We start from the raw sequence: 27,294 nt of genomic DNA on the forward strand, positions 1-27,294 counted from the left end.
GCGCGCGTCTGCTCCTCTCCCTCCGTCCCTCATCACCCTTCAACGTCCATGGCGGCCGCTGCGTCTGCAGCCGACGCTGCATCGGCCCTGCCGCCGCTGCCGTCGCTGCTCGCCGCGCTGGCGCTGGCGTGGTACGCGGCCATCTGGTGCATCTCGCTGCTCGGCCTGCACACGGCGCGCCGCCTCTACAGCCCGCCGATTCCTGCCTCGCCGCTCTCGTCGCTGGCAGACGACGTGCAGCGCGCTGCAGCGAACGGCACTCCAGCGCAGACTTGCGGCGCATCGGCCAGCCCCAGCGCGCCCGGCGTCTCGATTCTGCGCCCGCTCGCCGGCCTCGACCACAACCTGCTCGGCAACCTGTGCGCCGCCTTCGAGCAGCGCTACCCGCGCGACTCGTTCGAGATCATCCTCAGCGTGCGCGACGAGCACGACCAGGCGCTCGCGGTGGCGCGTGATGTGGCGGCGCGCTATCCGGAGGTGAAGAGCAGGATCGTCGTCGGTGAGTCGTGATGCCAAGAGCCTGCTTGATGAGGGTGGAAAAGGCATGCAGCTCTATTCTTCCGCTGGGCGTATGGAGAAACGCCGAGGGTCATGTCTCTGCCACTGCCGCTGTCTCGGCTTTCGCCTCAGTGAGTCGTTGCTCACGCTGCTCGATGCAGGCGACGAAACCGCGGGCGTGAACCCCAAGATCAACAACCTCGTTGTGCCCTACTCGCTGGCCGCCTTCGACATCCTCTGGGTCCTCGACGCGCAGTGTTCGCTCTCGCCGACGGCGCTGGGCCGTGCTGTCGATGCACTCGTGCGCTCTCCGCCAGCCGTGCCGAGTCCGCGCTTCCTGCGTCGCCTTCCGCTCTTCGGCGGTGCGACCTACGCACGCGGCAGCACCGCGCGTGTCGGGCTGGTGCACCATGTGCCGCTTGCTGTCTCGCCATCAGCCAATCTCGGCTCGCAGGTGGAGCGGGCCTTCCTCAGCACCAACCACGCCAAGATGTACCTGGCGATCAACACGCTGAGCGTCGACTCGTGCGTGATGGGCAAGTCGAACCTGTTTTGCAAGTCGGATCTGGCGCGCGTGCCCGACGCCTTCTTTGGCGTCGACGAGCAGGGCACGAGCGGCGAGGCGGGCGCCATTGGCAGCAGTGCCTTTGCCGCGACCGCCTCGACGGAGGGCGTGGCGAGCGGCGCCGCACGGCCACTGGCGCGCTTCTCCATCTACCTGGCAGAGGACAACATGCTGGCGCTCTCGCTCATGCGGCCACCGCTCGGCCTGCATCACGCGCTGGCGCCCGGCGATGCAGTGCACACGTCGGTCGGCGGCATCTCGTCGCTGCGCGCCTACGCCTCGCGGCGCATGCGCTGGATCCGCGTGCGCAAGCGCATGGTCCTTGCCGCCACACTGCTGGAGCCCATCACCGAGAGCATCGTCGCCGGCCTGCTCGCCGCTTGGGGCCTGCGGCGGCTTGTGCTGGCGCCGCGCGAGCTCGGCGGCACCGCGGAGGCGTGCGCTCTGGCCGCCTTTCTTGCAGCGCACCACGTGCTCTGGTACAACGTCGACTACGGCGTCATGCTTGCGCTGCGAGCCGGCACGCCGTTACCGCCCAGCGAGCGCGGCGTGTTCCGCATTGCGTACGCCGTGCGCGAGCTGCTGGCGCTGCCGATCTGGGTCGGCGCGATGTGCGGCAACACAGGTGCGTCGCTTGCCTTCGCCTCCATGTGCCGCTTCTCACCCTCTAGTTCGCAGTCACCTGGCGCGAGCAGCGCTTCCGCATCCTGCCGTCCGGTCGAGCAGCGCATGCCGAGCCAGCAGCGCGGTGGCGGCGCGGCGGCTATGAGCGGATACGAGGCGAGGAAGATGAGCGAGCTGCATGAGCCCAATGCATACATTATACCGCTCTGCTTGCGTGGCGGCATCGTGTGACAGCATGATCCCATTCGCTGCGAGTGTGCACGTATGTGCAGCTGTCGCATCCCTCCTCGTGACTCCCTCTCTGGCCCTCGATGCCATCTCCCGTCAACCTGGTCGAAGCTGCGCTGGCAGCTGCCTGACCATCCTCCCATCGACCCCAACCGCTCCTTCCATCCCCCTCTCGATCATGCCCCCACTTGCGAAAGCGCCGCTGTCGGTGCGAGCGCCCCTCATAGCCGCTTGCTGAGGCGTGCGAGGTGGTAGTTGATCGTCGGCTTGGCCGATGCGCCGCGAGCGCCCTGGCGATGTGGGGCGTCAGAGCCCGCTGCGCTGCCCCTGACGGCCAGTGGTGGTTCGAGCGAGCGACAGTGCCCATTTCCAGAGCGATCCTCTGCTGCTTGGTCCCCCCTCCCCCAGCCCGCAACTCACCTTGCTCTTCATGCACTCGCCGAGGCGCGCCGCGCTCTCCTGGCACACGCCCGTGTTGCCCACGTCCGACGAGCTGGCCCAGCAGGCGAGCATGGCGGCAAACTCGGCGGCGCAGGGCCCGGCCTGGGCGACCTTGCGCGGGCGCACCTTGAGCTGGTGCAGCTTCATCGTGTGTGGTGGAGGAGGGGGAGAGGAAGGAAGGCCAGCGGCGCGGTGCGGCCTGTGAAGCGAAGCAGCGTCGCCGGTCACGTGCCGCGCCGGCGCGCCGCCGCTCATCCACCGCTGCTGCCGCCGCCGCCGCCGCTACGCTCGACCGCGCGCGCGCGCGCCGCGCCTCAGCCAGCCTCCGCTCCGCGACCCCCCGCTCCCAGCCAGCATGACGCACCAGCTGCCGCCGAACCTGCTGCGCCTCTTTGCGCCGCGGCCGCCGCTCGATGCCGCCGAGCCGCTGCCGCTCGACCGCGACCCCGCCGCGCCGCCGCGCCGCTCGCGCCGCGTGCCGCCGCTGCAGGGCGTCGCCGCCTTCCTCGAGCGCGCCAAGCAGGAGGCCGCCGACAAGGGCGAGGTCACCGAGCAGGACGGCGAGTTCACACACGCCGAGCAGACGAAGCGCGAGATGCGCCGCGAGGAGCGCCGCAAGAAGCACGAGGAGGCACGCAAGCGCGGCGAGGCCGAGTGTGAGTCGTGCCGCGAGAGCGCAGGCGCCGCGTAGAGCCTGGAAGTGGGGGCCAGAGGCGATGAGTGCAGCGTGTGCAGCACGGCACTGTCACCTTGCCGGCTGCCATTGCGCTCTGCGCTGACACCTGCGACAGTCAACCCGGCCAAGGACCCAGAAGCCATCGGCGACCCCTTCACCACGCTCTTCCTCTCTCGGCTCGTAAGTACAGCGCAGCGCGGGCGCGCCTACTCCGTGCTCACCCTCTGCGCAGCCCTATGACCTGTCGGAGAAGGAGCTCACGCGCGAGTTCGAGGTGTACGGGCCGATCGAGCGGCTGCGGATTGTGCGCGACAAGGAGGGCAAGTCGCGCGGCTATGCCTTTGTCGTGTACGAGCGGGAGCGTGACATGCGGAGTAAGTGCCAGCCTGCGCTGCGACTGAGCGCCCTTCTGACGGTGCATGCAGCTGCATACAAGGAGGCGGAGGGCATCAAGATTGGCGGGCGCCGCATCATGGTCGACGTGGAGCGGGGCCGGACAGTCAAGGACTGGAAGCCGATGCGGTTGGGCGGCGGCCTCGGCGGCGCCACGCGCAAGAAGAAGGAGGTGGCGCCGCCGCCGGACATGATGTGTGAGTCGTGCCTGCTGTCTGGCGTCTGGCCTGTGCTCACCCTCTCACAGTCGGCGGTGGCTTCCGCGGCGGCTTCCGCGGTGGATTCCGGGGTGGCTTCGGCGGACGGGGCGGCGGCTTTGCTCCGCGCGGCGGCTTCGCGCCACGAGGCGGCTTTGGAGGCCCACCGGGCGGTGGCTACGGCGGTCCGCCGGGCGGCGGCTTCGGCGGTCCGCCAGGTGGCTTCGCACCACGAGGAGGCTACGGCGGCGCACCGCCGGGGCGAGGCGGCTTTGCGCCAAGGGGAGGCTATGGAGGCCCGCCGGGGTGAGTGCGGCCGGCGTCTCTGAGAGGCTCACTACTGATGCGTCCTATCTACAGCCCTGGCGGCGACGGCGGCGGGTACGGAGGGCCACCGCAGGGCGGACCGCCGGCAGCTGGGTGAGTACGCTCCGTGCCCCGCGCTCATTGCCAAGCCTGACAAACACCCCTCAGCTACGGTGGAGGGTACGGCGGCCCGCCGGCCGGAGGACCGCCCAACGGCGGCGGCTACGGGCACAGCGACGGCCCGCCGGCCAAGCGCGGGCGCTACTAAAACGTCTGCAGGCGGCGTCGTGCTGGATCTGGAAGCGCCATCGCCCGGCAGATGGACACGTCACACACACACTCAGAGGCACGCGGCGATCATGCAGGCCGCGTGCGCGGTAATGCTCATGCCTATTCCAGCCGCGGCGTGGTGCGTGTGTGGGCGAGCGCGCAGCTCTCAGAAGCGCACCGGCCCTTTTGTGCGCGGGAAGGTGACGCAGTCGCGCAGGTTCTCCGTCTCGGTGACCCAGCTGAGCAGGCGCTCGACACCGAGGCCGAAGCCGCCGTGCGGCGCACAGCCGAAGCGGCGCAGGTCGTGCACGTACCAGCGCAGCGGGCCCTCTGCGACGCCGAGCTCGCGCATGCGCGCCTGCAGCACGTCGGCGCGCTCCTCGCGCAGACTGCCGCCGACGAGCTCACCGATGCGCGGCACGAGGAGGTCGAAGCACGCCACCGTCTGGCGCGCCGTGCCCTGCTCCGCCTCATTGACGCGCATGTAGAACGGCTTGCCCGTCGCCGGATAGTCGGTGACGAAGAGCGGCCCGCCGACGGCGAGCCAGCGCTCGTGCTCCGACGCCAGCTGGTCGCCCCAGCACGGCGGCACCGCGAACGCCGCCGTCATGTGCCGCGTCATGAGGCGCCGCATCGCCTCGTCGTACGTGATGCGCTCCCACGGCTCGGCGCTCGAGGCGATCTCGCGCAGAACGGCGAGCATGTCCTCGTCGCCGACGAGGAAGCGCGCGTCGGCCTGGGCGCGCTCGGTGCGCGGCGACGGCGCGCCTTCGCCCAGCACGTTGCGCATCGCCGCGCGGATGCTGCCCTCGGCGGCCGTCATGACCTCGTCGAGGGCGCCGGCGCCGCCCGACGTGCCCATCTCGGCCTCGCACATCCAGAACTCGGCGAGATGCCGGTTCGTTGCGCTGCCCTCGGCGCGGAACGACGGGCCCGTCGTCCACACGCGCGCCAGGCCGTGTGCGAGCGCCTCGAGGTGCAGCTGTGCCGAGACGGTTAGGTACGCCGGCAGGCCGGACCAGAAGCCTGGCTTTGCGTGAGGTGCGGCGGATGCTGCATCGGCCGATGCAGTTGATGCGTCGCGCTGAGGCTCAGCATCGGCTGCGTCGGCGTCGGCAACGATGCGGAACACTTCTCCTGCGCCCTCGCAGTCGGACGACGTGATGATCGGCGCAGTCACGCGCACAAAGTCCTCGTCCTGCACAGGCCCGTCAGCACCGGCGCACGCAGCTTCGCGCTCGTGGCCCTCACGTAGAAGTACGACGCCAGGCCGCGCTCGAGCGCATCGCGCGCCCGCACTACTGCGGCATGCCGTGCGTCTCGCGAGCGCAGATGTGCGTTGCGCCGCAGCAGGTCGGCCGGCGCCGTCGAGGCAGTGAGCGGTATTGGGTACTCCTGCGGCCCTCGTCAGCCAGAACCTCGGCTCTCCCCCACACGGGACGCCTCACCATCGCATTCGTCGCGCCCTCGACGTGCGCCTCTTCGACCTGCAGCTCCAGCGCCTGTCCCTGGCCCTTGCTCTCCACGAGGCGCCCGCTGAGGCGCAGCGCCGCGCCCGGCGCCAGGGCCGTGCCGAGGCGGTCGCGCAGCGGGCCGCGCACGACGGCCTGCAGCGTCGCGGCGCCGGGCAGCGAGCCGTCGCTGAGCTCGACAAAGGCCATGTTGCGGTGGTTGCGCACGGCGCGCGCCCACGCATGCACCTCGACAGCGGCGGCAGGGCGCTGCTCGGCGGCGAGGAGCGTGTGCAGCGTCGGCGGCAGGCGCGACGACGAGGCGCGGGCGTTGCTCGCCGAGCTGAAGGCGCGCGGCAGCGGTGCGGCCAGCGGCCGAGGGGCACGCAGCGCCTCGCCGGGCGCTGCGCCCAGCCGGCGGCATGCAGCGGCCAGTGCGCGATGTGTGCGCATCGCTCGAGTCGGGAGGCGTGGTGGTGAGGTGGAGGAGCAGACGCTGCGGGCGCCAGGAAGACGGCGCCGCTGACTCGGCCGTGCCGAGCGCCCCGGTGACCGGCGCTGCGCGTCTGCGCCGCGCGCCGCTGCGCAGACCTCTCTCACAAAGACACACCACCACGTCCAAGAGTCAACGACGGATCATCGCAGCAAGGAGAGCATGGCCTCGCACACCTCTGCCCAAGAGATGTCTTGAGCGCAACGGCGTCGGCTCTGGCTGCAGCGAGGCGCCCCTAGGCATGCCTGTGCCGCGGGGCAAAGCCGCGGAGCTGGCAGCGCACCCCGCACCGCCGGCTCGGGGCCTGCGCCGCTCTCATAGAGCCGTCGCACTTGCTTGGCCTTTGCTGCGCTCTCGCTCAGCTTGTGCACGCTTCCGTCCCACTGAGCGGAGAGCTCGCCGCCGAGCCGGCATCGCGGCCCGCGGCGGAAGGCTCGTTCCTGCGTCGAGCCTCTCGACGCCCCTGGTACCTGCGCCGAGCCTCTTGGCCGCACGTCTCGAAGCACAGCACGTTCTAAGACCCGCGCTCGCTGCTGTTCCATCGGACGCCGAGAGATGCGTCGGCTCCGAGCTGGGTGTCGGCGATGCCCGCGGTCGCCCTATCCGGCTCCGCAGCTCGGCCCCTATGTGCAGCTCCGCCTCGCCGAGGCCGCATCAGGCTCCTCGCCGAGGCCGTCTGGCCTGATACGGCTGCGTCGTGCTCGGTGCTGCTGCGGCGCGGTACGCCAAGCCGTGGTGTGGTGCCCGCGTGGGCGACGACGCGGAACAGGTCATCATGGCCTCGAGGGACGCATTGGGACCGTCAATTCCGCGCACCCCCTGTTCCCCGACCGAATCCAGACCGAAGAGGAGTTGCCAAGCGGCATCTTGCTTCCGGAATGCTCCTCTTGTCTTTTTTTTCTGCAGGGCGCAGCAAACAGGATGCCGTGGCGAGTCGCCGAGCCAGCCCTTTGGCGACTGAGCACGCAGATGACGAGCTCTAACGCCACAACAGACGCCGAGCAGGGGCACCACGTACGATTGGACGCTCTGGTGACGGCCAGCTGTGCTGCAGCCGGCCGTTCTTCTCGAGAGATGTTGCACACGTGTTTTGTGCCACGGCAGCGAAGAGCGCTCACAGTCTCAGCTCGCCGGCCTAGGCTATCGATGTCGTCACACTGAGGAGAAGTCAGGGGACGGCTGGCCCATACGCCTCCTCAAGACACGTATGCCTCCTCTCGTGTGCACGCCACGTGCGACGGATGAGTGCAGCCGAGGGGCTGCCGGGGCACTTGATCCGCTGAGTGTACCTCATTCGTCCCCCTGGGTTCGCCGCAAGACGCCTGAATGAGCGCCACAATCATGACCGCATGGAGGACAATGTGCCTGGACTTCTACATTCAGGCACGGAAGTTGCAGTCTGGCCCCCAGGTGCCGCGCGGCTCCGTCCGTCGCAGCCCCTATCCTCCTCCTGCGTCCTTGTGCTCGGCTCCGAGACACCGCTGCGCTGGGTCGCAGGCTCGCAGGCTTAAGCATCGCTCTGCCTCTTCGCTCTGTCCCAAAGCGGACGGCTTTCCCGCGGTACGGCGCTCGGCGCACAGCCTCGCCACTCCGCGAGGAGGTAGAGCGCCGGGCCAAGGCCGACGAGGCTCCTCAGATGGGCCGATTGTCGTGCTCACACGAAGCAGCGTCGGCGTGCGGACTCCCAGGGACGGCAAGCCCCGCACCGCGAGCGCAGAGCGAGCAGACGGGCGCGCGAAGATGAGGTGATCGTCGGTAGCTTCTGTCCGAGGACGCTCGAGACGGTCAAAAGGCAGCAGATTTTGCTCTCCTGCTCTCGAAATCTCATCCTTTGCCCTCCACCTCCCTCCATCCCCAGTCACACGACACCTCCGCCCTCATACCCGTCCTTATCATAATGCGCTTCCTCCTCTCCGCCCCTCTGCTTGCCGCTGCGGCGCTCGCCCTGCCCTTTTCGGCTCCACGCGCCCTTGTGCCGCGCGAGCACCCTTCGCTCGAGGGCACGCACACGCTGCCCTTCGTCACGCCCAACACCGAAGCTGTGAGTACGAGAAGCGAGCCCGCCGGCCTCCTGTTGCTCACCTTGGGTGCTTGTGACAGGCGCACACCTTCGCGCCGATGGACCACGAGCCGACTGCCATCCTCGTGACGTGCGTGTTGCGCGCCGCTTCAGAGCGTGGCTTGGGCTGACCTGACCCGTCTGCACAGCTGCATGGACGGCCGCATCCTGCCCGAGGAGGCGTTCGGCATCAAGGCCGGCACGGTCAACGTGCTGCGCAACGCCGGCGGCCGCGTGGCCGGCGCCATTCCCAGCATCCTCGTCTCGCAGGTGGCCCTCGGCTCGCACGAGATCATCGTCGGTGAGTCTTTGCCAGCTACCCAGCCCTAACAATTGCTGAATGTCCCTAGTGCACCACACCGACTGCGGCATGCACAAGTACACCGACGCGGGCATCCACGAGGCGCTCGAGTCGCACTACGGCAACGACACCGCGCGTCCCTACAGTACGTCTTGACGCGCACTGCTCGCTTGCAGCCTGACGCTGACGTCCACACCGCTGGGCGTAGCGGACAGCATCGCGTTCAACACCTTCACCAGCCTCAACCACTCGCTGCACGACGACATCCGCCTGCTGCGCGACCACCCGCTCATCAACAGCACGCAGGTCAGCGGCTGGGCGTACAACGTCACCGACGGCCTGCTGCAGCGCTACGTGTAAGGCTCCGGCCGCGGCCGGAAGTGTGCAAGGGCCAGCGCTTGCACGGCGATGTGTATCGTTATGTACGACCAGCGACGAGAGACGAGAGACGACTAAATTAAGAGCCACGATTGCACGATCCCTGCCGCATGCGTCTGAACCGCACACGGGACGAGACTGAGGGCGGCCAGGCTCGCTGCGTACCAGAGCGTATCTTCGTCTGTACCGGAGCGACTTCTTGTCGCCGCAACGCTGGCGAGTGGGGCGCCAAGAGGCCGGCCACGCCGGACATGGCGCGCCCCGAGAAAGCAGCCCATGGAGCACGCGTGAGAACTGCGGGCTCGGGCTGTGTGCGGCCTCGGGGCCGGCAGAACTGCCTCTGCTGCGCTTGTGAGTGTGCTCGTCCACTGCTGCCAGCAGAAGCGTTTGGGGCAGCGCACCCTCAGCGTACATGCCAGACAGGCGTGTGGCGCACCAAGCGCAGCGCCGTCGAGCACCAGCGCTCCAACGGGGGCAAGCTCGCACAGTCGCTTCACCTTCCTCGGAGGCGGGAGCGGAGCGGGTAATTCTGGACGTGCCGCTCGCTCTTGCGGCTCCTCGTCGCAGCGAGGCGCACATGCCTCGCAACTGCAAATGGCGCGGCCCTTTGCGCTTTCCTGGGCGAGCTCGGCGCCGAGCAGGACCGCGGCGGAGAGGCGGAGCCTGCCCCTGCGATGCTGGGCGCTACTAGACTGCTGCACTGCTGATGCAGCGCAGCGCCAGCGGCTCAGACGCTGCAGAGGCAGAAAGGGAGGCATGCTCGCGCAAGCCACACGGCGCCGCCTCTCCGCGGGAATCTTCCGGCAGGTCGTCCTCCCCTGCCTCTGAGGCAGCCCCCGTCGAGGCACAGCGAGGCACATGGGGCCGAGGAGGGCGGAGGGCAAACAAGTGGCCGCACCGCGCTGGCGCCCTTCGCACGGCCAAGCCAGCCCAGCCGCCAGCAGCCTCCGCTTCCGCAGCCCAACTCCGGCCTGCTGTGCATCCACAGCACCCGCCACGCACGCCAGCATGCATCTCGAGCGCCGGCGAGGCTATGTTCGTCGCCAGACGCAGAGCACGTCCGTCTCTTTCGGCAGCGATACTTGCTGCGGCAGAGGAGATGACGCGCAGGTGCGAGGAGACCACCCACGCTTGCTCCATGCCGCACGCCCCGCCTTGCCATGCTTCTGCGGTCTGCACCTGGAAGCGGCCCCGCGAGCAGCAGCACGAGCCGTGCGACGCTGCGCCTCGCACCTGGCAGACGCAGATATCCGACCAGGCCTGACGTTTTTGCGGCTGCGCGCTGCGGTGATCTCTTCTGGGCGCTCGGAAGGAGCAGCCGCGGCTCGTGCCTCCGAGCAAGGTGAAGGGCTCGCCCGCATCGAGGCACGCCGCACGGATGCGCCGCGCCGGCGGTGCGCCACCACGGCTGGGCCTCCGCGGCACCTGGCTGCGGCCTCGCTCGACATCGGCTGCAGCTGCTGTGGGCGAAGGTGGCCGCAGAGGCTAGCTGCTGCTGCTGCTGCTGCTGCTGCTGCTGCTGCTGCTGCTGCTGCTGCTGCTGCGTACCGTAGGCAACTTGCCGCTGCACCTCTCGTCGCAAAGAGTGAGCAAGGCAGCGCGCAACGATGGGAGCCGCACGGCGGGAGCATCGGCACGCCTCGGCCGCACGCGCCGTGCCGGCCGAGCCCTGGGCTGGCCTGCGCATATTTGCCTGAGGCGTGCCGCATGGGATGGAAGCATTGTGCATCGGGATGGAGGGGCATGTCGACGCACCACCAGGCAGAGCAAAGAAGGCAGGGGCGAGGCGGGAGCGGGAGCAGCCGCCAGAGGGCAGCGTCTAGGGCCCTCGTGAGGGCGTCCCGCCGCGCGCCTGCCCTTTCCTTTGGTGCCGAGGCGGCAGTAAGAGTCAGAGTCCGCAGCGTCTGGGCTGCCCGCTGCGGCTGCGGCTGCTTCTCGCGTGCCGCTCCGCCAGCGCTCGGCGGGGCTACAGGGCCATCGGCTGCCGCAGCAGCTGCGAGAGCGCGCCGGAGCGGCACAACGCGCTGCCTCTGGAGCGGGTGCAGAACAGCCCAGCATGCAGCCGCTCACAGGGAGGCAGCAGCAGCGCAGGTGGTGCTGGTGCCGCAGCGGAGCGCAGAGCCTGCACGCTGCATGCTGCCTCGTGCTGTGCACTCTCTGGTGCTGCAGCTGGCTGCAGGGCCCAGCTCTGGCTGCAGCGCTGCAGCGAGGTGCAGAGAACGCTCGAGCGCTGCGGCTGGCTGCGTCTCGCTCTTGTGCGGCGAGTCTTCCTGGTCTCTCATGCGCATGGCGCGGCACGCAGATGCAGGTGCAGGATGGCCAGCCGCAGGGCAGTCGGTCGATATGGGCAGCATCCTCGGCCTGCGGGCGAGGGCGTTGTCGCTGTGTGAGCCGCTGCGACGCGCGCCCACGAGCCTTGACTCCAGGCCTCGAAAAGGTGCGCGAGCGACACGCGCGACGTGCTGGTGCTGATGAGGGAGGTGGCGCGAGGTCTGGCTCTTGCGGGACAACCTCTGCAGATGCGCAGCCGCTCACAGCAGCACCAGACGAGAGATGCAGCCGCGCGCGCCCGGGTGGACGAACACGGCTGCATCGTGGCGCAACCTCTGGCCGCCGGCTCGAGGCTGCTGCTGCTGCTGCCTCTGCGGCGGCGGCGCCTGCGGGCCGAGGCACGCGCTCGCGCTGCACTCCTACTGCGTTCTGGGCGTGGTGCTCGCCCTGTCAGCCGCGCTGCCGTGCGGGATGACTCTGAGTCGAGTGTGCGGCTGCGAGTCTGCTGCTCCCGGCTGGAGCAAGAGGTCGGAGTGCGTCGTCGGGCGGCGCCTGCAGGAGAGGGCTGCTCTGAAGTCGAGTAAGAGTCCGCGTAGGCTGGTCGAGGGGCCGTGGCGCGCCGCGCGCGCACGGCGGCGGCGGCTGCTCGTTCTGCGCCGCCTGCCGCGCGTGCTTCGCTCCGCTCCCTGATCCGCACCCGCACATCACCGCGAGCTCTTCCTCTCCCACCTCCTCCGCTCCGCCGTGCTCGCCGTCTCCTTCGCACTTCTCTGCGCTCCACCTCTTCTTCGTCCAGCACTCACCGCGCGAGTGCGCCCACGCCCTTCTGCGCTGCGCAGCCGTCCGACGCGTGCCGCCTGCGTCTGTGCTGCGCGCCTCGCCCATCTTTCAGCGCCTGCGCCGCACGCCGCTCGACAGCGCGGAGCGCCTGGGCGCCTGGCACTGCACTCTCATCCTCGCTGCTGCTCTCCGTGCTGCGCGCAGCATGGACTGCCTCACGGCGAGCAGCGACTCGACGGGCGCCAGCCGCAGCCGCACCAGCGGCAGCTGCCACGATGGCGCCAGTCTCGAGCGCCTGCGTGCGCAGATCGGCGCGCCCTCGCACCCGCCGCCCTCCTGCGGCCCGGCGCTCTACGCCACCTCTCATGCGCGCTCCGGCGACACGGTGACGCACGACAGCTCGAGCACGGCGCCGTCGACGGTTGACGCAGCGGGCAGCGGCGGCGGCGGCGGCGGCGGCGGCGCGGCGGCGCCTGGCCGTGCGCGCAGCACCGCGCGCGGCAGCTGCCGCTTCGTGCTCGGTGCGCCGCCCAAGCCCAACCCGCACGATGCCGACGAGTGGGCCCGCTTCCTTGTCGCGTACCAGGCGGGCGTCTGGCGGGACTGGGTGGCCTACGCGGCGTCGGGCCGCTATGCCGGCGACGAGGCCGAGTTTGCGGGAAGCAGCGCAGGCAACGCAAAGTCGTCGCGCGAAATGAGAAGGGTCACCTCTCGTCGTAGGCGGGCGACGCAGTCGGCCTGCCAGTACGTCTGCTCCGACGGCGTGCCCGTCGACAACCGCTCGTACTTCCTCGAGCATGGCATCTTTCCGCCGCCCTCCATGCCAGAGGGCCGTCGCAAGCAGCGCGAGGCCGCATTGCTGCGACATCGCTTCCAGCAGGTGGGCTACCGAGAGTCGGCGGCGCGGTACGCCCGCCATGCACGCGATGTGTTCCGCGTCGCCTCGGCGACTGTGACAGTGGCGTGCGCTTCCAGGTGAGCCCGGCCGCAGGCATGCGTGGTGTGCGCGTTTGTCTGATGCTTCTTGCCAGGAACGCCGTGCTCTTCCTGGGCCAGAGCGGCTTCAACCCGGTCAAAGAGAGCACGCCGGTGCAGGCGCTCTGCAGCCACGCCATGCTGTGAGTCTCGGCGCCTGTGCGCGCGGCGACTTGGCCTGACACCGCTGTCTCGCCTTGCGCAGCGTGGAGAACACCGTCGTGTGCATTCCAGACCTCAAGGAGGACTGGCGCTTCGCCAACTATCCCGTCACGGACGCCCAAGGCGCTCGCGTCCGCTTCTATGCATCGGCACCTCTGGTGCGTGCCATGCGCCATGCTGCCCCCACACCACGCTTACTTGGCCCCTTGGCAGCTTCTGTCACGCCCAGGCGTGGGCTCCGGTCTTCGCGAGGGCGACGGCAGCGGGCCCACCTGCGAGCGAATCGAGGTCGGTCGCCTGACGCTGCTCGATACGGAACTGCGACCGCACTTCGGCGAGCCCGATGCGCTGCTGCTGCAGGAGATTGCAGACATGTGCGCCGAGGCGCTCGAGAACGAGCACCACATTGCCAACGCGCAGCGCACGCATCGCATGCAGCGCAGCGTCACGCGTCTTGCTGCCGCCCTGGACCCGCCGCAGAACGAGGGACTACTCGGCGACGCCGACGTTCAGCCGCAGCACTACTCGTCCGTCTCGCTGGAGAACAAGACGCCGCTCTGTCCCGATCGTGTGCAGGTCGTCATTGACACCATGCGCGAGTCGCTCGAGGCGACCGCCGTGTACGGCATCGACGTGTCTTCCTTCCGCATGTCGTCCAGTCGCGGTGTCATGTCGAGGCAGCCGTCCGCCTCGCCGCGCAACGGCGGCGGCTATCCCAGCACGCCGTGGCTCAGCGCCTCCAGCAGCCTGCCCGTCGCGACGCCGCCCATCGCCGACAGCGACGCCGGGCCCCAGCTTGCCGCGTTCCCGGCAACGCCCGAGGAGGGCCACGAGGACATGGAGCAGGCCACTCCGCCGGCCAAGCCGCGCGCGTCGCGATCGCGGCCCACCAGCAGTGCGGGCTCGCGCGCCGCGCCGAACAGCGCGCATGTTCCCTCGTCACCAAACTTCCGGCGCCCGTCGCAGCACTTCAGCCGCAGCAGCATCTCTTCGTCGTCCATCGGCAGTTCGGCCTCGAGCAGCGGCACGCCTGCGGCGGTGGAGGAGCAAGTCTGCAGCTTTCCTGATGGCGACGAGCAGGCCGTGGCCGTCGTCGCCACGGCCAACGGGCGCGCCGAGGACCTTTGCCTCTCCACCTCCGAGGCACGCTCCTCGATCTGCACGTTCTTCGCCCGCCGGCCACGCTCGTCTGACATGTACGTCTTCCGCGCCGACCTGAGCAGCGATGCCGACAGCGACAGTCAGTCGTCCGTCGAGGAGACGGAGCTGGAGATCTTCCGAGACGGCCTCGAGGTGCCCACGTACCTCGCCGTGCCCGTCTTCGACCACGAGCGCCAGCCGCTGTACCTGCTTGTGGTGACGTATGCTACGGCACGGGCCATGGAGGAGGCCGACCTGCACTTCTCGCGCGCGTGTGGCACGCTGCTTCTCAGCTCTGTGCTGCGCCACCGCGCCCGCCTTGTCGACCAGGCGCAGCTCTCCTTCGTGCGCCGCGTGCAGCACGAGCTGCGCACGCCGCTGCATGCCATCCTGGGCATCACGGACTTCCTGCGCGGCGCCGCGGCCGACGGCGAGGGCGCCAAGAATCTGCTCGAAGACAACCTGCTGCCCGAGCTGCTGCAGTCAATCCGTCTCGCCGGCAGCAACCTGAGTGCGACGCTCGACGACGTGCTGGACCTCGGCACCGCAAGCGGCCTGCGATCTGAGAGCGATGCGGCAAGCCACCGTGTGGAGGATGTGCTTCTGGCTGCAGAGATCGAGGATGCCGTCGAGAGCGAGCTCGAGCAGGCCGAGATGGCCGCGCGGCAGGACCGTTTCGTCGACGCGCAACAGGTCGTCGACGCGCACTTGCGCCCCGAGTCTGTGCCGACGGTCGTCATCTCCGTCGATCCGACCATGCGTCAGCGCTGGCGCATCGACCGCACGCGCACGAAGAAGGTGCTCTGCAAGCTGCTCAACAATGCGCTGCGCTACAACATCGCAAAGGGCGGCCTCGTCGAGGTCAAGGTGCGCATGCACCCCGGCTCGGAGTCGCAGGTCGACATCACCATCGCCGACACGGGCATCGGCATGAGCAAGTCGTTTGTCAACAACGATTTGTCCAAGGTGAGTGGCAGCAGCGGCATGAGCTCGCGGCAAGCGCTCATCCAGACTCGGCAGCCTTTTGTCAAGGGTGGCGACGGCTTCAGCCAGGGCATCGGCCTCGGCTTCACGATCGCCTCGTCGCTGGTGGCGCAGATGAGCGGCCGGCTGCATGTGCACAGCACACCGGGCATTGGCACGCGCGTGCTTGTTACACTGCCCCTCTCTCTGCCGCTCTCCTCGGCGGCAGTCGAGCCGCCGCCGCGCCGCAGGGACTACTGCGTGCAGAAGTGAGTCGGGTGTGTATTGCGGCGCCTGCCTCCCTGTTGACGGCGACTCTGTCCCTCAGTGTCCACTTTGCAGGCTTCGAGGGCCGCGCGATGGAGCGCGTGCGCGAGCAGATCATGGAGCGCCTGGACGAGAATGGCGTGCGCCTCACGTCGTCGCCGGCCGCGTGCGACCTCCTGGTGGTTGCCGAGCACACGCTGGGACAGACGCCCATGAGCGAGTCTGACGCCCCCGCGAAGACGGCATCGCTGCCAGTGCTGCCTCCGCGCGGGGCGAATGCGCGCATCCTCGTCGTCGCATCGTCGACCATCGGCCGTCACCGCACGCTGCACCATCTCTCCGAGCATCCAGTGCAGCTGTTCAAGCCGCCCTTCGGCCCGACGGCACTCGAGACAATGGACGCGTTCCTCTCGGACAAGACGCCGCTGCAGCTGAGGCTGCCTTCGCTCGGACAGCGCACCGTCTCGAGCGACAGGCCGCTGCCCACACGTCAGAACTCGTACCGGCAAGCAGCGCCAGTGCCCATTGCACCGCTGGCGCCCGAGATCAAGCCGCCGGTGCCATCGCCAAGCTCGTTTGCGGACATCAAGGTGGTGCCGCCGCAGCAGCTCTACGATGGATCTGCCACAAAGTCGCCAGTCTCGGCGCCGTTGAACGACTCCGTCGCACCTCACAACGTCGTCGCGCAGGCGGACACGACAGTCTTTTTGCCGGAGCAAGACGTGTCCGCGCTTGCCGCCGAGGAATTCCGCGTGCTCATCGTCGAGGACAACCCGCTGAATCTGCGTCTTCTCTCGACGGTGGTCAAGCGCCTTGGCTTCCCGTACGACGAGGCGCGCGACGGACAGGAGGCGGTGGACAAGTTCCTCACCTTCCGCCCGGCGTGTGTGCTGCTCGACATGTCGATGCCCGTCATGGTGCGTCTATTCGCGAACGCTGGACGTGTGCATCCTGCTGACTCGTCCTCACAGGATGGCTTCGCCGCTTGCGCCCTCATGCGTCGCCACCAAGAGTCGCTCGGCATCTCGCCGCGCATCATCGCCATCACGGCACTGTGCGTCTGACTGCCTCGCCGCCTCGCTCGCTGCCGGCACTTACTCTCTGCCCTTCTCAGCTCCTCACAGGCCGACAAGGACCGCGGCTACGAGGCCGGCTGCGACGACTGGCGCACCAAGCCGCTGGCCGTGCGCAACCTCAAGGCCGACCTGCTCGTGTGGAAGGAGGAGTTTGACAATGCGCCGCGATGGGAGGACGGCGCGGGCTTCGACGCCGAGGCCCACGAGCACGGCCCTGCCACGCAGCCGGCCCCTCCTGCCGTCGGCGGCGCCGACCTGGCAGTCTGACAGGCCGCCCTCCTCCGAAACCGAAAGCGACCGGGCTGCCAATCTCTGCCTCATTCCTCCTCGAGCGACACTCCACTTCAAGCTCTTCTCCGCAAGCATTATTCCTCGCCGTCTCGACCTCTGTCACTTCACCTTTCCTGCCTCACCCGCGTCCCCTCCTCTTCCTGTAGCAGCGCCTCTCCGCATCTCTCCCGCGTCACACACACACACACGGCACCCTTGCGTCACATACACGGTCGCTCTCCCTGCCTCTGCGTCCCTCTTCCTTCCCGCATGTCACCCTGGTCACGCACCCCCGCCAGTCACTCCCAAATCAGCACGTCCTTTCTGCCACTGCCGTCTGTCGCCTCGCCCGCACGCTCACCGCCACGCATGGGCAGATCAGCCAAATCAACAGAGTTCGGTCTAGCGGGCCATGTGAGGTACAGTGAGATCAGGCGGTATGTAAGAAGGAGAGAGAGAGAGAGAGGCAGGAGCGGAGACTGCGCCGCTTCAGGCCTCGCCCGAGAAGGCAGCCTCGAGCTCGATGGGCGACACGGCGGCCACGTTCGACTTCTTGTAGTGCGCAACGACCTTGGACGCCTTCTCGGCAATCGGCTGCGGCTCGAGGAGGAACTTCTTGTACAGCGCCGGCGCCGGGGCCGAGGCGCCGAAGCCCTTCATGCCGTGGAAGACGTGGCAGTACTGCGCCCAGCCGTGCTTGCCGTACGCCTCGACACCGAGGATCGGGTGGCCCGACGGCAGCACCGAGAGGCGGTAGTCGATGGGCTGCTTGTCGAACACGCTCATGCACGGCAGCGACACGATGCGCGCCTTGAGGCCCTGCTTCTCGAGCTCCTTGGCGGCATCGACGCAGATGGCCACCTCGGAGCCCGTGGCGGCGAGGGTGATGTCGGCGTTCTCGACCTCCTTGAGCACGTAGCCGCCCTTGGCGGCCTTCTCGATCGAGCTGCCCTCGAGCTGCGGCAGGTTCTGGCGCGTGAGGGCGAGCACCGAGGGGTTGTGGCGCGCCTCGATGGCGACCTTGTACGCGGCGCTCGTCTCGTTGCCGTCGGCCGGGCGCCAGAAGTCGAGGTTGGGGATGGCGCGCAGGGCCGAGGCCGTCTCGACGGGCTGGTGCGTCGGGCCGTCCTCGCCGAGGCCGATCGAGTCGTGCGTGGCGACCCAGATGACCTGGTGCTTGCTCAGCGCGCTGAGGCGCACGGCGCCGATGGCGTACGAGACGAAGTTGAGGAACGTGCCGGCCGTGGGGATGAAGAGGCCGTAGGCGTTGAGGCCGTTCATGATGGCACCCATGGCGTGCTCACGCACACCGTAGCGGATGTAGCGGCCGCTGTAGTCGCCGAGGCGCGTGCTCGGGTGCTGGAAGTCGACGGCGTCGCCCCAGCGCGTCAGGTTCGAGCCCGTCAGGTCGGCCGAGCCGCCGAGCAGCTCCGGGATGGCCACGGCGAGCTTGGCAAGCACCGTCTCGGAGAGCTTGCGCGACGCCACGGCGCTGTCCGACGGCGAGTAGGTGGGCAGCGCGCTCTCCCAGCCCTGCGGCAGCTCGCCGGCGATGCGGCGCGACAGCTCCTTGTGCTCGGCGCTGAACTTCGACTTGAACTCGTCGAACTGCTTGTGCCACTTGCTCGCGGCGTCGGCACCCTTCTGCTGGATCTCCTTGTACGCCGCGTACACCTCGTCGGGCACGACGAACTTCTCCTCAGGGTTGAAGCCGAACTTCTCCTTGAGCTGCACAATGTCGTCGGCCTTGAGCGGCGCGCCGTGCGTGCCGGCACCGCCCTGGATCTTCGAGCCGAAGCCGATCGTCGTCTTGAGGCGGATCAGCGTGGGCTTGTCGGTGACCTTGTGGGCCTCCTCGATGGCGGCGTACATGCCAGCCAGGTCCTTGTCGCCGTCGTTGACTGGAGCGCGCGTGTGTGTCAGCGCGCGTGGGCGTACGGACTTCGCGCGCGCGATCACTCACCAGCGAGCACGTGCCAGTCGTAGGCGAGGAAGCGCTGCTCAACATCCTCGGTGAAGGAGCAGGCCGTGTCGCCGTCGATGGAGATGTGGTTGTCGTCGTAGATGCAGATCAGGTTGCCGAGCTTGAGGTGGCCGGCAAGCGAGGCCGCCTCGGAGGCGACACCCTCTTGCAGGCAGCCGTCGCCGAGGAACGTGTACGTCTTGTTGTTGAACAGCTCAAAGCCGTCCTTGTTGAACGTGGCGGCGGCGTTGGCCTGCGCGATGGCGAGACCGACGGAGTTCGAGAAGCCTGGAGCGCGCGCGTGAGCAGGCACACGAGACGTGCGCGCACGCACGCCACTCACCCTGGCCGAGCGGGCCCGTGGTGACCTCGATGCCGTCGACGCCGTGGTTCGTCTCCGGGTGGCCGGGGCACTTGGAGTCGAGCTGGCTGCGGAGCGGAGCGGCGCGTAAGCTGCACGCTCGCAGTGGCCGCCGCATCTGCACGCCACTCACCGGAAGCTCTTCAGGTCGTCCATGCTCAGGTTGTAGCCGAGCAGGTGCAGCATGATGTACTGCAGCGCACAGCCGTGGCCGTTGGACAGCACGAAGCGGTCGCGGTTGATCTGTGCGCGCGCGGATCAGCATGTGCGCGCGCGAGAGAGCTGCGCGTGCCGGGCGTACGCACCCACTTGGCATCCTTGCCGCTGCCGGTGTAGAAGCTGTACAGGCGAGTGTGTGAGTGGCGCTACTCTGTGCGTAGGTGAAGGTGCAGGATTTGCGCGCGGAGCGCTCGGCGGACCAGGCTCGTGCACAGGAAGAAGCATCACCTGCGCGCGCGTGGCGCCCGGCGCGAGCGGCGCTTCTCTCGGCAATCTCGCCCAGATGCTCCGGCCGCTCACCCGAGCACCTGCGCCGCCAGAGCGTCGCAAATCCTGCCGCTGCGGCAGGAAACACTCACCGGGAGAAGAGCAGGTGGGCAATCGGGGCCATGCCCTGGAGAAGAGAAGAGAAAAGGGTGAGTTTTTGCTGTATCAGTGCGCGCATACACGGCGCGCGCGCCAGGGCGGCGCAGGGCCACACACCATGGGCATGCCCGGGTGGCCGGAGTTGCTCTGCGGAGGCGTGTGAGCGAGTGTGGCAAGGACATGCGGCGCCGTGCGACACACCTTTGCGACAATGTCGGCCGCGAGCGTGCCTGGCAGGCGCGGGCAGGGTCAGCGACACATGCGGGAGTGGAGGTGGGCAGCCAGGGTGCAGCACGGCGCAGCACCGCACGGCCGCCGGCGCCACTCACGGATCGTGGCGATGGCCTTCTCGTCGGTGGGCGAGGGCGTGAAGGGCATGATGGGCGGTGTGTGTGGGTGGGGTGGGGTGGTGGTGGTGGGAGGGCAGGAGGGAGCCACGCAGCGCGCGGCCAAGACAGCACGCGGCCAGCGCGACAGGGACAGCACCAGGCGCCGCTGGACGAACTCCTGCCGGCGCTGGCAGGGCAAGACAGGCAGGCGCCCAGCCAGCTGCTGCTGCCTGCTGATGCACCCTCGCAGCAGCAGCAGCGTCCGTGCCCCCTGCCGAGCGCAACGGTCGAGCGCCGCTCGCCTGCCTCTCAGTCTGCTGCTGCCTCGCTGCGCGCGAAGGAAGCGCTGCGAACGCGCGAAGCCGGCAGCGCTGTGCTGCAGGCACGCCGCCTGTCTCGCGGCGTGGCAGGCACGGCACTGCCGCCCGGCGCGACTCTCCTCTGACGCACGCGGCGCTGAGTGCGCGCTATCGTGCATCCTCCGCCGGACCCCTCGCCCGCTCCTGCGCGCCCTCTGACCCCAAAGAAGCATCGAGCAGCGCCAATGCTCGCCCTTTGGCCTTTGCTGTGCTCCAGCTGCTGCTGTGCTGCGAGTCTGTGCTCAGCCGAGGCAGCCGGGCCGAGCTCGAGGCACCGAGGCAGGGTGCCGTGATCGGCGCCGCGCAGTGAACTTCTTCCCGCGTGCGCACGCCGGGCCGCCGCCGCCTGTGCCTCGGTGCGGCCGCGCCGCAGAAAAGTCAGGGCAGCGCAGATCCGAGAAGACGGTGCATCTCAGCAGCACCTCGGCGCTGTCGTGTGCTGCCGAGCCTCGGAGCGTGGCAAGAGAGTCGAGTCGAGAGGGGGCGGCTGGGCTGCCAGCTGCCATCGCGACGCACGGACGTACCCAACGCGTGCGCACACACCTAGCCTGCTCCCGTGCCGCCGCCGCCGCCACGCCGATCGCCAGGGCATGCTCGGTGACGCCCGCCTGCCGCGTTGCAGCGCCTTGGCCGGGCGCCTGCCTTGCGCGCGCGAGTTTGCCGCGACGGCGCTCTCACCGCCCGCTCAAGGCCGCTGCGGCCGGCTGCCCATCTCAAGGGTCCAGCGCCGCGCTCGTGGTGCGCACACACGTGCAACGCCGCATCTCACCGTCGCTCGGTGCACGAGAGGAAGAGAGATGCGCCGGCGGCGCTCCGTGATGGCAGAAGGCAGATCTCAGGCACAGGCAGGGCAGGGCAAGCCCAGAGAGGGGCCGGCGGCGGCGGCGCTGCCACGGCGAGCGCGAGAGCAAGCTTCTGCCCCCTTGGGGCGCCCCAGACCCGCCGTTCTGAAGGAAGCCGAGCTGCCATCGGGCGCTGACAGACCTCGCAGAGCGCTCGTGGTTGCAGCAGGGACCAGCGCAGGTCTGCTCTGCGGATTGTAGGGCCTACTTTGCGCCGTTTTGAGCTATGAGGGAGGCTTGCTGGCTTGTCCACTTGCGACGGCATCGAGCTGCGCAGACCGATGCCAGACGGCTGAGACGAGCAATTCACTGGAACCGCCATGACGCTCTCCGATGCGCTGTCTGGACTGTAGCAGCGCCGTGCAGCTGACCTGGTCGTCGAGAAGGCGAGGTGATGCTTGACAGGAGGTGCGTGAGGCAGGCCCACGTGACCTGGCAACGCAAGCGCGCCAAACTCACGAGTTGGGCGAAGCGCGCCGGCATGCGCGCCGTCGCTCGCGGCGGCGACGGCCGAAGAAGCCGACGTGGCCTTGGGTGAGCGGGGGCGGTGAGAGAGAGGCTGCTCCTCCGCCAGAGGCGCTGGCCGGTCGCACGGAGCCGCGCCGTTGCATCTGCAGCTCGCTCGGTCCCCATCGCACCTGACTCTGCTCCCACCCTCATCCTCACCTTTCCCCACTCCTCCACACTCACACCATGGTGCTTGACCAGGAGAAGCTCGCCAAGCTGCAGGCTGCCAGCCGCATCGGTGCGTGTCGCCGCCGCGCAGCTCGAGGGATTGGGCAGCAGATGCAGCAGAGATGCAAGGAGCAGCGCCGGCGAGAGAGAGAGAGAGGAGGCAGACGCCGCATGCCGGGCGGCAGGCACGCTGGCTGGCTGGCATGTACAGAGCATTGCGCACCGGCAGCGCTGCCGCATGTCTCCCTCCGTGCTCCACTGCACACTTACTAACGCCGGGCGCACGCTGCAGGCGGCAAGGGCACGCCGCGGCGCAAGGTCGTCAAGCGGGCCAAGGGCCCCGGCGGCGTCGACGGCGACAAGAAGCTCAGCGCCGCGCTCAAGAAGCTCGACGTGCAGCCGCTGAGCGGCATCGAGGAGGTCAACATGTTCAAGGAGGACGGCAACGTGCTGCACTTCCAGGCGCCCAAGGGTGAGAGCGAGCGTGCAGTGGTGCGGCGATGCAGCGTGCTCATGCGCTTGCACAGTCCACTCGGCCGGCCCGGCAAACACGTACAGCATCATGGGCGCAGGGCAGGACAAGGAGCTGACGGACCTCGTGCCCGGCATTCTCAACCAGCTCGGCCCCGACTCGCTCAACAGCCTGCGCAAGCTCGCCGAGAGCTACCAGGCCATGAACGCGGCGCAGCAGCAGAACGCCCTCGCCGGCGCCGGCGGTGCGGCGCAGGGTGCGGAGGACGACGAGGTGCCGGACGTGGTGAGTTGCGGCGGCGCGGCTCGAAGAGGGGATGCGGCGTGGAGAGGCATGGCCGTAGCGCGATGAAGCACGCTGCGCAAGGCTGACGCGCGCGCGCACACAGGTCGAGAACTTCGACGACGTCGTGGAGAAGAAGGACGAGCCGGAGGTCGAGAAGCTCGACTAAAGTGCTGCTGCCGCCGGGGCGTGCGGGGTGGAGGAGGCGGAGTGTGCGAGGCGTGCGGGGGTCGGCATGCCTGCCCTGGCCCGCCGAAGGGCGGGCAACGTGCACGAAAGGGCAGGAGCAGAGCTGCGCAGCCGCATCTCTGCTTCGCCTCCTGGTCTCGTGGACTGCGCACGGACGGGAATTGCGGTGCCGTTCGTTCGCAACTGCACCCTTTCCCGCCCATCTCGCCCACCTCGTCTCTCCTCTCTCCCACGCCGTTCGACATTGCCTCATCCCTGCATGCGTGACCCCACCCCCTCGCTCCATCATTCATCACACCCACACCACCCAAAATCTGATCCAGATGTGGCCACTGCGCAAGCTGCACTGCTCGCTGAGGGCCGCCCGGCTGCCCGAGTTGCAGCAGCTCGCTTCCGGGCGCGTTTCTAGCGTGAGCCATGGCCGCCCGCACCCTGCCACTACGCGCTCTTCTGGCGAAGATGCACACTGCTACAACCCGCATGTGCTCTGCAGAACGGCTCTGGCGTCGTTCGTGAAGCTGAGGTGTGACCGGCGGCGGTGTCTCCATCAGCAGGTGGCTGGGCGCATGCGCGCGCGCAGCGGCGGGCGTCGCGCGTCTGGCTGGCGTGCGGTGGCCGGCGGGGGCGGCGGCGGCGGCGGCGGCGGCGGCGGCTGGCGCTGCCATCGCACGGCGCGCGGCTCCACACCTTGGCTCGTCTCCTCATCGTCCCGTCTCCACACACCTCGGTCCACCATGTCCGCCCTTCCCTCCACCGACTCGATGCAGGGTGCGCCTTCCCGCACACCACCTCACCTCGCCTCCCACTGACCCGCCGCTTCTGTGCGCCCCCCGCAGCGACGCTCGATGCGCGCGACGCCAAGGTGCGCGAGAACTGGGTGCGCACCATGCAGGCGCGCATCGTGCGCGAGGAGCTGCAGAAGTGCCAGAAGGCAGAGGGCATCAACCACTACCAGGTCTGCCACGGCCTTGCCGAGAAGTACCTCGAGCTGCTCAAGGATGCCAAGGTGAGCTGCGCAGAGAGAGGGCGACTGGTGTGTGGGCACTGCGCCGGGGCGAGCGGGCTGAGGCGGACTGAGCGCTTGCAACGGAGGTGCCAGGAGCAGAGAGTGGCGCTTGGACGCAGAGCCGTAACACAGCGTATTCGTGCTCGTGGCCGCGACGCCAGCATGCCGCCCATTGGCAGCGAGGAGCAGCGCACAGCGGCGCTCTGTGCTGGGACCTGCGAGGGCGAGCAGGGCAGGGCACGCATTCTGCAGTCGCCAGCCATCGTCTACCAAGCGATGCGTCCGCTGGGGCCGTGCCGCTTCGTCGCAGCTCTTTCACTTCGCGGTCGCGCTGGCGCGCCGCCGTGGGCAGCTGCGACAAGCAGGCAGGCCGGACGCGCTGTGCCCTCGCATCGCTCCCTGCCGGGCCCCGCGCCGAACCGCAGCTGACCGCTCTTCTCCCACAACAGGTCCAGGGCTACCGGGTGATCGACGTCTAGGCTGCGTGAGGAAGGGAGGAAAGAGAGCGCGGCAATACACACTCGCAAAACCAGAGCGCACAGCGATCGGGCGAGCACAGCTGCGGTTTTTTCAGAGGAGCGGGCGAAGGAGAGCATAGGATATGTACAGCAAAGGGCGGCAGCGCAGCGTACGCTCCGAGAGCAAGGGAAGAAGGCCAGTGACGGGCGGTGCAGTGCGCGTGCAGCAGAAAGGCTGGAGCTCGCAGGTGCGATCATGCCTGCAGTGCCACTAAAGAGTTGCGCTGTCAGCTTCGGCAGCACACGCAGCGCCGCACCGCACTCACTCAGCGAGCCGACAAACGTGAGGATGAGGCGCTGGCGCAGCTCGACGATGTCTTCCGGCACGAGGAAGATGAGGGCGCCGAGCTTGCGTGCAATCGAGATGGCGAGCTTGGCGTTCATGCGCTGCTCCTCCTCCGTCCTGCCGGGCGTGACGAGCGAGTAGTCGACGATGCCCTTGCGCATGCCCTCGAGCAGGTCGAGGAAGAAGTGGGCCGTCTTGAGGCTGGGGTCCTTGAAGCTGCGCATGCTGCTGCTCTTGCCCGCGCCCTGCACGACGCCGTTGGCCCAGCGCACCATGTCCTGGTCCGACACGCCCTTGCCGCCCTTGCCGAGCGAGTCGAGCGTCTTGGAGATGTTGAGGCGCATCAGCTGCCACACAAGGCCGAGCGTGAGTGTCTTGCTGCCGTCGACAATGTCCGCGCCTTGGATGCCGACGATGTGCATCTGGTTGCCCTTGGCCAGGTCCACGGCGTAGTTGGTGTTCTCCACCGCCTTGAAGCGCGACAGCTCCTGCCCCTCCTTGGCCTTCGACACGCGCCGCCACGTCACCGAGCCCGGCACGACCTTGTCGAACGCCTGCAGGATCACCGTGCCGTCCTTGAGGTCCTCGAACAGGTTGTACACGCCCGGGTCAACGTCGAGCGAGTTGAGCCAGAGCGTAAAGACGCGCGCCTCGCGCTCGCCCTCGGCGTCAAAGTCCTCAATCTCCATCGGCGGCGGCTCCTCGAGCGCCTCGAGGCACGGGTGCGTGTTGAAGAGGTGCGCCACAAAGGCCAAGTTCAGCTTGGGGTTGCCCGCCACCATCGAGCCGGGCGTCAGGTACTTGCGGCAGCCGATGGCGTCGGCGCGCTGCAGCACCATTTCGGCACGCTGCAGCAGGTCCTTCTGCTGCAGCGGCGCGCGGTCGCAGCTCTCCGGCTTGAGCTGCGACAGCAGCACCGTGTAGTTCTCGCCGTCCGAGACGTCCTTGCTGAAGTTATTCACCCTGCAGCGATGCGAGCATGAGCGCCGACACCCCTCATGGCAGCAAACGCCACTCACCGCCGTGCCCAGCCAGCAGCCTTGAGATGGTAGTTGACCCAGCGCAGCAGGATCTGGTCCGGCGGCAGCCGCAGGAACTCGTCCAGCGTCTCGTCCTCATCCAGCAGGCGGTACAGCTCCGGGTGATTCTTCAGGTCGATCTTGCTCAGCAGGCCGCGGCGGATGATCTGCCAGATGAGGCCGAGAATGAGGTGCTCGCGGCCGTCGATCAGGTCCTGTGCGCCGACGTTGACGACGCTGCAGCCGATGGCCTTGGCCGAGGTGATGACGATGTTCTGGTTCTCCGTCATCTGGAACGCGTTCGGCGCCTTGCCGCCCTTGCCGACGTTCAGCACACGCTCGTCGATGGTCTCGGGCACCGCATCGTTGATCAGCTTGCACAGAATGAGACCGTCTGTGGCGCTGTGTCAGAGAAGCCGGGCATGGTGCACAGAGGCGTCACTCACCCTTGCACTCGTCGAACAGCTGGAACGTGTCGGTGGGCACGGGCAGGCGCGAGCCGATGTGCACGTCGCCGGCCAGCGACTGCAGCAGCAAAGGCATTCAGAGCCTGACACCAGCACACGCCCGCGCTCAGCCAGACTCACCTGGTTGATGTGCCGCGTAAACTCGGTGCGCTCGTCCTCGTTGATGGTGTGCTGCACGTTGGCATTCGAGCCCTTCACCGTCACCTTGCCCTTGGCATTGGCCTCGCCAGCGCCGGCGTTGCGTCCAGCACGCAGCTTGGCAAGCAGCTGGAAAGCAACGATGCGGGCGTCAGCCAGAGCCTCGCGCTAGGTCAAGCGTGCGCGCGACGGTAGTCCGAGCAGGACATGCGCGCAGAGGAAGTGCGCAGGTACTTCGATGCCATCCCCATCCCCTAGCTGGTCCCGCAGCCTCTCTGGCTACCCAGCCGCTTGACCAATGGCACACCAGCCATTCGCCTGCTTGCACTACGCCTCGCCCATACCGCCCTGCCATGGCTGGCCCCTGACCCTCGCCTCCGCACTCACGTCCACATAGTCGGCGAGCTCGACGCGGCCCGCCGAGTCGACGTCGACCTCCTTGAGCGTCTCGCGCGCCTCGTCGTACGTGGCGTCGCCGGCGTCGGTGATGGCCTTGATGACGTCCTGCTTGCCGACGCTGCCCTTGTCCTCGACGTCGATCTGGTGGAAGCGCTGGATGAGCGCCATCATCTCCTGCTGCGAGCTGTGCGAGGGCGTCAGTGGGTGATGAGCTGTGCGGCAGGGCGTGTGCGCACAATTGCGGGTATCTGCAGAGGTGCGAGCGTCAGTCAGAGTGCGGGCTGGATGCAGCGCAGCGGCGACGCACTTGCGCTGTAGCTTGATGGCCTCCATGCTGGGCGAGAGGTGGAGGGGGTGGAGGCGGCGGGACGGGAGAGAGGCAGACGGCGCGGCTGCGGCGTCGGGTGCGGCGTGGATGCTCAGGCGGCGTGTGTGACGGTGCGCAGGCTCGGGTGAGCAGATGGATGCGAGGGATGCGACGATGTGGAGCGGAAGGACGAGCTCGAGGCTTCGCGATCTGGCGCTCAGCCACACTCCACGCAGGCGGGCAGCGCGCACGGGTCCGTGCCTGGCCGCACGCATCGGCACTCGGCCCGCCGCCGCGCCACTTCCAGGCGCGC

The 27,294-nt window shown here is 68.5% G+C and overlaps 11 protein-coding genes across 11 annotated transcripts; 7 read left to right on the forward strand and 4 right to left on the reverse strand.

The window, feature by feature from the left end:
* Positions 1-29: 29 nt before the first annotated feature.
* FA09DRAFT_327494 (hypothetical protein) lies at positions 30-2,093 on the forward strand. Its single transcript, XM_025741421.1, has 3 exons — positions 30-499; positions 660-1,688; positions 1,742-2,093. Exons 1-3 carry the CDS (start codon positions 49-51, stop codon positions 1,867-1,869), a joined length of 1,608 nt encoding a protein of 535 aa, XP_025601045.1. The 5' UTR covers positions 30-48; the 3' UTR covers positions 1,870-2,093.
* FA09DRAFT_327495 (hypothetical protein) lies at positions 1,928-2,522 on the reverse strand. Its single transcript, XM_025741422.1, has one exon. The coding sequence runs from the start codon at positions 2,501-2,503 to the stop codon at positions 2,222-2,224; it is 282 nt and encodes a 93-aa protein (XP_025601046.1). The 5' UTR covers positions 2,504-2,522; the 3' UTR covers positions 1,928-2,221.
* Positions 2,523-2,711: 189 nt separating this feature from the next.
* Positions 2,712-4,331, forward strand: FA09DRAFT_358131 (RNA-binding domain-containing protein; the record flags this gene model as incomplete). The annotated part of the gene is made up of 7 exons (XM_025744915.1): positions 2,712-3,012; positions 3,148-3,212; positions 3,265-3,406; positions 3,458-3,622; positions 3,673-3,928; positions 3,983-4,042; positions 4,097-4,331. 7 exons carry the CDS (start codon positions 2,712-2,714, stop codon positions 4,194-4,196), a joined length of 1,089 nt encoding a protein of 362 aa, XP_025601047.1. The 3' UTR covers positions 4,197-4,331.
* Positions 4,332-4,364: 33 nt separating this feature from the next.
* On the reverse strand, positions 4,365-5,799 carry FA09DRAFT_314453 (class II aaRS and biotin synthetase; the record flags this gene model as incomplete). The annotated part of the gene is made up of 4 exons (XM_025740765.1): positions 5,647-5,799; positions 5,450-5,593; positions 4,980-5,396; positions 4,365-4,934 (listed from the first exon to the last, which is right to left on the reverse strand). The coding sequence occupies exons 1-4, from the start codon at positions 5,647-5,649 to the stop codon at positions 4,365-4,367; spliced, it is 1,134 nt and encodes a 377-aa protein (XP_025601048.1). The 5' UTR covers positions 5,650-5,799.
* Positions 5,800-8,039: 2,240 nt separating this feature from the next.
* Positions 8,040-8,862, forward strand: FA09DRAFT_336176 (carbonic anhydrase; the record flags this gene model as incomplete). The annotated part of the gene is made up of 5 exons (XM_025743852.1): positions 8,040-8,183; positions 8,243-8,292; positions 8,351-8,502; positions 8,552-8,647; positions 8,711-8,862. The coding sequence occupies 5 exons, from the start codon at positions 8,040-8,042 to the stop codon at positions 8,860-8,862; spliced, it is 594 nt and encodes a 197-aa protein (XP_025601049.1).
* Positions 8,863-12,136: 3,274 nt separating this feature from the next.
* Positions 12,137-16,781, forward strand: FA09DRAFT_336177 (hypothetical protein; the record flags this gene model as incomplete). Its single annotated transcript, XM_025743853.1, has 8 exons — positions 12,137-12,906; positions 12,963-13,049; positions 13,112-13,226; positions 13,282-15,174; positions 15,229-15,440; positions 15,500-16,355; positions 16,410-16,492; positions 16,553-16,781. 8 exons carry the CDS (start codon positions 12,137-12,139, stop codon positions 16,779-16,781), a joined length of 4,245 nt encoding a protein of 1,414 aa, XP_025601050.1.
* Positions 16,782-16,934: 153 nt separating this feature from the next.
* On the reverse strand, positions 16,935-20,107 carry FA09DRAFT_327499 (putative transketolase). The gene is made up of 9 exons (XM_025741423.1): positions 20,023-20,107; positions 19,895-19,923; positions 19,811-19,840; positions 19,687-19,721; positions 19,414-19,447; positions 19,242-19,351; positions 19,091-19,176; positions 18,748-19,035; positions 16,935-18,685 (listed from the first exon to the last, which is right to left on the reverse strand). Exons 1-9 carry the CDS (start codon positions 20,069-20,071, stop codon positions 17,274-17,276), a joined length of 2,073 nt encoding a protein of 690 aa, XP_025601051.1. The 5' UTR covers positions 20,072-20,107; the 3' UTR covers positions 16,935-17,273.
* A 724-nt stretch (positions 20,108-20,831) lies between these two features.
* On the forward strand, positions 20,832-21,551 carry FA09DRAFT_113704 (hypothetical protein). Its single transcript, XM_025739004.1, has one exon. The coding sequence runs from the start codon at positions 20,972-20,974 to the stop codon at positions 21,422-21,424; it is 453 nt and encodes a 150-aa protein (XP_025601052.1). The 5' UTR covers positions 20,832-20,971; the 3' UTR covers positions 21,425-21,551.
* Positions 21,552-21,865: 314 nt separating this feature from the next.
* Positions 21,866-23,317, forward strand: FA09DRAFT_327502 (NAC-domain-containing protein). The gene is made up of 4 exons (XM_025741425.1): positions 21,866-21,968; positions 22,191-22,370; positions 22,426-22,655; positions 22,759-23,317. The coding sequence occupies exons 1-4, from the start codon at positions 21,917-21,919 to the stop codon at positions 22,819-22,821; spliced, it is 525 nt and encodes a 174-aa protein (XP_025601053.1). The 5' UTR covers positions 21,866-21,916; the 3' UTR covers positions 22,822-23,317.
* Positions 23,318-23,564: 247 nt separating this feature from the next.
* FA09DRAFT_327503 (putative NADH-ubiquinone oxidoreductase 12 kDa subunit) lies at positions 23,565-24,516 on the forward strand. Its single transcript, XM_025741426.1, has 3 exons — positions 23,565-23,609; positions 23,678-23,847; positions 24,297-24,516. The coding sequence occupies exons 1-3, from the start codon at positions 23,576-23,578 to the stop codon at positions 24,324-24,326; spliced, it is 234 nt and encodes a 77-aa protein (XP_025601054.1). The 5' UTR covers positions 23,565-23,575; the 3' UTR covers positions 24,327-24,516.
* FA09DRAFT_344892 (hypothetical protein) lies at positions 24,327-27,159 on the reverse strand. The gene is made up of 8 exons (XM_025744663.1): positions 26,982-27,159; positions 26,911-26,922; positions 26,663-26,858; positions 26,258-26,404; positions 26,117-26,195; positions 25,671-26,064; positions 24,632-25,614; positions 24,327-24,576 (listed from the first exon to the last, which is right to left on the reverse strand). The coding sequence occupies exons 1-8, from the start codon at positions 27,005-27,007 to the stop codon at positions 24,560-24,562; spliced, it is 1,854 nt and encodes a 617-aa protein (XP_025601055.1). The 5' UTR covers positions 27,008-27,159; the 3' UTR covers positions 24,327-24,559.
* Positions 27,160-27,294: the final 135 nt, after the last annotated feature.

The sequence above is a fragment of the Tilletiopsis washingtonensis genome (assembly GCF_003144115.1).
Source record: "Tilletiopsis washingtonensis strain MCA 4186 unplaced genomic scaffold FA09scaffold_2, whole genome shotgun sequence".
NCBI lineage: Eukaryota > Fungi > Basidiomycota > Exobasidiomycetes > Entylomatales > Tilletiopsis > Tilletiopsis washingtonensis.

Coding starts and splice junctions, on each gene's coding strand:
- FA09DRAFT_327494 (XM_025741421.1), top strand. CDS start 49: ATGGCGGCCGCTGCGTCTGCAGCCGACGCTGCATCGGCCCTGCCGCCG. Junction 500..659: donor GAAGAGCAGGATCGTCGTCG/GTGAGTCGTGAT, acceptor TGCTCGATGCAG/GCGACGAAACCGCGGGCGTG. Junction 1,689..1,741: donor CGCGATGTGCGGCAACACAG/GTGCGTCGCTTG, acceptor TCTAGTTCGCAG/TCACCTGGCGCGAGCAGCGC.
- FA09DRAFT_327495 (XM_025741422.1), bottom strand. CDS start 2,503: ATGAAGCTGCACCAGCTCAAGGTGCGCCCGCGCAAGGTCGCCCAGGCC.
- FA09DRAFT_327499 (XM_025741423.1), bottom strand. CDS start 20,071: ATGCCCTTCACGCCCTCGCCCACCGACGAGAAGGCCATCGCCACGATC. Junction 19,924..20,022: donor GAAGGCCATCGCCACGATCC/GTGAGTGGCGCC, acceptor CGCGCCTGCCAG/GCACGCTCGCGGCCGACATT. Junction 19,177..19,241: donor GACGACCTGAAGAGCTTCCG/GTGAGTGGCGTG, acceptor TCCGCTCCGCAG/CCAGCTCGACTCCAAGTGCC.
- FA09DRAFT_113704 (XM_025739004.1), top strand. CDS start 20,972: ATGCTCGGTGACGCCCGCCTGCCGCGTTGCAGCGCCTTGGCCGGGCGC.
- FA09DRAFT_327502 (XM_025741425.1), top strand. CDS start 21,917: ATGGTGCTTGACCAGGAGAAGCTCGCCAAGCTGCAGGCTGCCAGCCGC. Junction 22,371..22,425: donor GCACTTCCAGGCGCCCAAGG/GTGAGAGCGAGC, acceptor GCGCTTGCACAG/TCCACTCGGCCGGCCCGGCA. Junction 22,656..22,758: donor ACGACGAGGTGCCGGACGTG/GTGAGTTGCGGC, acceptor GCGCGCACACAG/GTCGAGAACTTCGACGACGT.
- FA09DRAFT_327503 (XM_025741426.1), top strand. CDS start 23,576: ATGTCCGCCCTTCCCTCCACCGACTCGATGCAGG. Junction 23,610..23,677: donor CTCCACCGACTCGATGCAGG/GTGCGCCTTCCC, acceptor CGCCCCCCGCAG/CGACGCTCGATGCGCGCGAC. Junction 23,848..24,296: donor AGCTGCTCAAGGATGCCAAG/GTGAGCTGCGCA, acceptor CTCCCACAACAG/GTCCAGGGCTACCGGGTGAT.
- FA09DRAFT_344892 (XM_025744663.1), bottom strand. CDS start 27,007: ATGGAGGCCATCAAGCTACAGCGCAA. Junction 26,196..26,257: donor TTACGCGGCACATCAACCAG/GTGAGTCTGGCT, acceptor TTGCTGCTGCAG/TCGCTGGCCGGCGACGTGCA. Junction 25,615..25,670: donor GCTGCTGGCTGGGCACGGCG/GTGAGTGGCGTT, acceptor GCATCGCTGCAG/GGTGAATAACTTCAGCAAGG.